We start from the raw sequence: 5,245 nt of genomic DNA on the forward strand, positions 1-5,245 counted from the left end.
AACAAGCTCTTTGAGATGTCTTGGATAAACAAAAGAGTAGTTGGAAGTTCAAGTAATGAAGTTTGTCAAATTCTTTCAAAGTTTGGTTCTCCCCAACTTTTGTGGTTCCACAACTCTCCTCTTAGGTTCATATATAGTCATGTTTAAGGTAGTACATATCACTTTTAAATTGAGTCAAGGTTGCTAGCCACTTTTCCTCATGATGGTGCTTCTCATTCTCAAAGAAAGGTTTATACTTTTTAGCTTAGAAACAAATAGAACTAGCTATGGTGGTTGAGTAACACTTCAAGGTCAAACTTTTCAATAAGAGGTAGAACAAGGGTGGTTAATTAACATGTATTCATCCCTTCACCTTTCCAGTAATAAATATTAAAGAATCTACTTCTTTACTTCATCCAACATTTATTTAAACATATAAATAAATTAAATCAATAAACGCATTTATATTATTCCACTAAAGCTATTCAAATCAAAACTCAATGAATTCTTTGTATATGAAGTAATACGTATAAATCAACAAATACAACTTAAGATGACTCAACTATGAGCATCAAAACAACATAATTTTTGAACCTCCCATCACCTTTCAAATAATAAAAATCAAAGAATTTCTTCCTCATATTATCAATCATTTTTATCTTGTTTACACATATAAATTATCAATTCTATGGTATTTCACATAAGCAACTCAACTCATAAATTCCATTTGCACTAAGCAATTCATAACGCAATGATAAACCAAGCATACTCAAGATCACCCAACCATAGGAAATAACTCAAAAATTCGGACCTCTAGACCATACTCAAAGGTGTTATAACACCAACTCTAATGCACACATAATTGCATACTCAAGTTCAAATTATTTCAATTCTTTTAATTTTAAAAAATGATAAATATGTACTTAAATCAAGATTAAAGGACGGTCAAGCCCGCATCTCCCAGGAAAGTTACCTACGACGTTGAGGTGAGCCTTTCCTAGACAAAGTGACCTACCCATTATAGGCCTGCGTAGAGAACTCGAGAATCCTTTTCTCCTTCATCTTTCCACAAATAGGAAAATAGTTTTTAATTAAAAATAAAGCTTTTGACTCTCACACAATTGCGAAACTCTATCAATCCTATATGCCCTTCTTAAAACTACCCACCATTTTTATTATTATTCCAATTTTAATCTTTTTATTAGGACCGTTAAAACTGATACCACTTTGTAACACCCCCAAACCCCCTCTACGGAAACCAGTATAATACGTATAGTTATACCGTAGAGATAGACTTGGGAGTATACCGCCGCGTGATTACGCAAGACTACTCAAAATACTTAACTCAATAACAAAACTTTGCAGCGGAAAACTTCAATACTCCTCTTTATTAATAATTATAAAAATAGTAACATTGTCATGAATACTCTAAATAAAAACAAGACAAACATTCTTAAACTAGGTGAAGCAAATCCCGGGACTCCCATATGCTCATTCATGACTCCACCTGAAAATAGTCAACACTGCTTACCATTACGGTAAACAGGGTGAACCAAAACAAATAAGAAATACGGATTAGCAAATTATGCTATGTACGATAAGTGCAAGATAATGTAAATTCAATTTATTTGCAAACATGCTTTAAAACCAATTCCAATAATTAATCCAATAATTCCAAAACTCATGATTCAAAACCAATTCCAATGATTCAACATTCAAAATAATTGATAAACCAATTCCTTTAAAATCCAATTTCTTTTTGAACCAATTTCTTTTAATCCAATTCATCACCCAAAAGTACACACCCCCAAGCTAGTCTCCTTATATTACAAGGCTATTCTTGAGGAAAGACTCGGCCATAAAAAGTCCAAGGCCTTATCAATAAACCAAATCCGCATAGTGGGATTACCAACATACTTATAAAGCATTAAGTTCAATAAATCCTTTTCAAATCCAATAATTCCAATATAATTCAAACTCCTTCCACATGCTTTTAAAATCAAAACCTTTTAAATTAATACTTTAGGATAAAATCTCATATTAATAGCTTTTCAAAATCAATAACTCTTCCTTGAAAACCATTTAACAAACCTTTTAAAATCAAATCTTTTAATTAAACATGATAAGTAATTCAAACCACTTAAAACATGATGTAAAATCAATTATTCAAAATACTTTTATCAATACCTCCTAACATAATTTATTTCAAAATCATAATTCAATCAATTTAATTCAATCACCACACGGACACCCTAACTGTCCGGTAAGCTAGTAAGCTCACTAACTACCGTATTTGCTCCTATTAAAGAAGTGCATGTTCCTGAAGGTTTGGCGCGCCTGTCGACTCGTGAGCTAACGCCTACAGTAATAGTCTACCTTTTAGTTCCGAGAGGTAGATCTCGCAAAGCTTGGGCTGAGGTGAAATTTTACGCAACACATACGCCGTACAATTTTACGTTTTACGCTACGCCATTTGCATTTTTACGCTGCATGAAAATTCCTTCCTTTTGGTTTGGACGTGAAAAAAAAACCCCGGACACCTATAACGTCAGTACAGTAAAATGACAAACCTGTCTATGGGTGCTTTTACGTAAAGCACCACCACGGAACGTCTTAAGGCACGCTTACGAAAAACGTTCAAAACGTATGCTTGGGGAAGGCATAAAGCACGATGTGCATGCAAAAAACTATCAAAGAAGAAAATAAACTACAAATGCAAAGCAATTAAAACGGATTTTGATAAGGAAATTTTGACTTTTACCACCAAAAATAATCAAAAAATTGTTTTTTACCACCAAAACTTCTAAAACTTTTATTTTACCACCAAAAAAATTTCTAAAAATTGTTTTTTACCACCAAACGTCAAGAAAACCGTTAAATCTAACGGCTTAAAAAAATTTCCTTCGAATTTTGTGTGCAAAATATGTTTTTCATAGGTTTAGGAGGGCACTTTGGCCCTATGGGTCCAATTTGAGGTCAAAATTGACAAAAAATGATCGGAAATGCCTCGTTTTGCGTGTTCACGCAAATTGAAGTTCTTTAAAACACGCAAAACGAGGCATTTTCGATCATTTTTTGTCAATTTTGACCTCAAATTGGGTCCATAGGATCAAAGTGCCCCTCAAAACCCCTAAAGAGCATGTGTTTGACACGAAAATCGATGAAATTAAAAATTTCCGTTAGGTTTTTGACGACAGGTGGTAAAAAACAACTTTTAATTTTTTATTTGGTGGTAAAATAAAAGTTTTAGAAGTTTTGGTGGTAAAAAACATTTTTTTGATTTTTTTTGTGGTAAAAGTCAAAAAATCCTTTTGATAATTTGCGCGTCATTACGCCTAATAACGAGCAAAAACCACTGAAAATGATCAAACGGATCAAAATCCGGATATGGCGCCGTTGCCGGGGACTAACGGCTTTATACTAGTTACTTGTGATTCGTTTTTTCTAAGATTCATTTGTTACTTCGGCTATTATCTCTTGTATTTTTTATTTCTTTGCTTTAAGTTCTTTGTTGCATGCAAACTCGACGTTCAGGGTCAGACGATCTAGTACCACTTGATTCTGAAATCGAAGCAACTGCAAGGAGACGAGGAGGTAGAAGAAGAAAGAGGAATCAAAACAGAAGAGGCATGGGCGATCCAGGAAATAAATCTCTTTTAGAGTATGGAATTTCTGATACAACAACTGGAGTTCTTTCTAGTATTGTCAGACCACCGGTCACTGCTCAGAGTTTTGAATTGAAGCCTCAGTTCATACAGTTCATTTCCAATGATTCTTTTGCGGGTTCACCGAATGATTATCTTGTAACTCATATAGACAGTTTCTTAGAGAAGTGTGATACTATGAAACTCAACGGTGTTACCGATGATGCTATTAGACTTCGCCTTTTTCCTTTCTCACTACGGGATAGGGCGAAAGAATGGTTACGAGATGAAGGTACTGGTTCTTTTGATACGTGGGATAAGCTTTCCAAGGCCTTTCTAGTTAAATTCTTGGGGCAAGAGAAGACTGCGAGACTAAGGAACGAGCTTGCTACCTTTCATCAACCTGATGATGAGTCTCTATATGAAGCTTGGAGAAGGTTTAAGCGTCTACAGAGACAGTGTCCTCACCATGTTATTCCTGAGTGGATGCTAATCCAGACATTCTACAATGGTTTGACCCATGAATTTCGCATATATATTGATGCTGCGTCTGGAGGTTCTATCATGACCAAGAATCCTATTGAGGCGAAGGAGTTGATTGAGAAGATGGTGGAAAATGACAACTACCATCCAGGAGGACGACGCAATGCTAAAAAGGGAGGTATGCACGATGTTGATGCTCTAACCCTTTTAACTAGTTCTGTGCACGCATTGACAAATAAGGTCGACAAGCTTCAAGCAGGATCTTCTTCTAGCTCATCTGAAACTTGTCAAATGTGTAATGCACAAGGTCACATTGCGCCTGAGTGTCCGCAAAACACTAATGAGATGTCGATTGAGGAAGCCAATGCATTCTACACTTCGAATCCCAAAAGGCCATATGACCCACATTCAAACACATATAATGAAGGTTGGAAACATCATCCAAACTTCTCTTACAAGAATACCCAAGCTCAACAAAATCCAACTCCACCACCACCTCGAAATACCAATTATAATGCACCACCACCTGGTTTCTAAGCAAGGCTACCTCTAGTCCAATAATCTATGCAACCACCCCCACAAAAATTCAACTATGAGCTTATGATGGAGGAGTTTATCTCTACCACCAAAAACTCCATCCAACAGTTGCAAGCTCAAGGTAAGCTTATGGAAAATCAAGTATGTTAACTTGCCCACCAAGTTGGCAAAGCTATGAAGACTCCAAACACCTTTCCAGGTCAAACAGAGCAACCACAAAAAGGGCATATGCATGCCATAACTTTGAGGAGTGGAAAGCAGTTGGAAGATCCTCCCGTAAGGGAGCCATCAAAGAAGGTTATTGAAGAGGTAGTCACAAATGAGAATGTGATTGATAGTAATTAAAGCAGTTGAGGAAGAACTAAGGACATCGACTCCACCACCACTTGCTTCATATGTGCCGCAAGTTCCTTTCCCACAAAGGTTGGCTCAAACTAAGTTAGAGAAGAAGTATGGAAAATTTCTTGATATTTTGAAGAAGCTTCACATCAACATTCCATTCCTAGATGCAATATCCGAGATGCCATCTTATGCAAAATTTTTGAAGGATATGCTCTCTAACAAGAAGAAACTAGAGGAGAATGCTACTGTTGCGTTGAATG

At 35.9% G+C, this 5,245-nt stretch overlaps 1 protein-coding gene and 1 non-coding gene across 2 annotated transcripts; one reads left to right on the plus strand and one right to left on the minus strand.

Moving 5' to 3' along the window:
* Positions 1–3,494: 3,494 nt before the first annotated feature.
* LOC145596948 (uncharacterized) lies at positions 3,495–4,643 on the plus strand. Its single transcript, XM_081653140.1, has one exon. The coding sequence runs from the start codon at positions 3,495–3,497 to the stop codon at positions 4,641–4,643; it is 1,149 nt and encodes a 382-aa protein (XP_081509266.1).
* LOC145599928 (small nucleolar RNA R71) lies at positions 3,993–4,099 on the minus strand. Its single transcript, XR_014104174.1, has one exon. It is a non-coding gene; the product is annotated as a small nucleolar RNA R71 (small nucleolar RNA).
* Positions 4,644–5,245: the final 602 nt, after the last annotated feature.

The sequence above is a fragment of the Chenopodium album genome, chromosome 20 (genome assembly GCF_948465745.1).
Source record: "Chenopodium album chromosome 20, dcCheAlbu1.1, whole genome shotgun sequence".
Taxonomy (NCBI): Eukaryota; Viridiplantae; Streptophyta; class Magnoliopsida; order Caryophyllales; family Amaranthaceae; genus Chenopodium; species Chenopodium album.

Excerpts from the sequence above, each read along its gene's own strand:
- LOC145596948 (XM_081653140.1), top strand. The coding sequence starts at position 3,495 with ATGCAAACTCGACGTTCAGGGTCAGACGATCTAGTACCACTTGATTCT.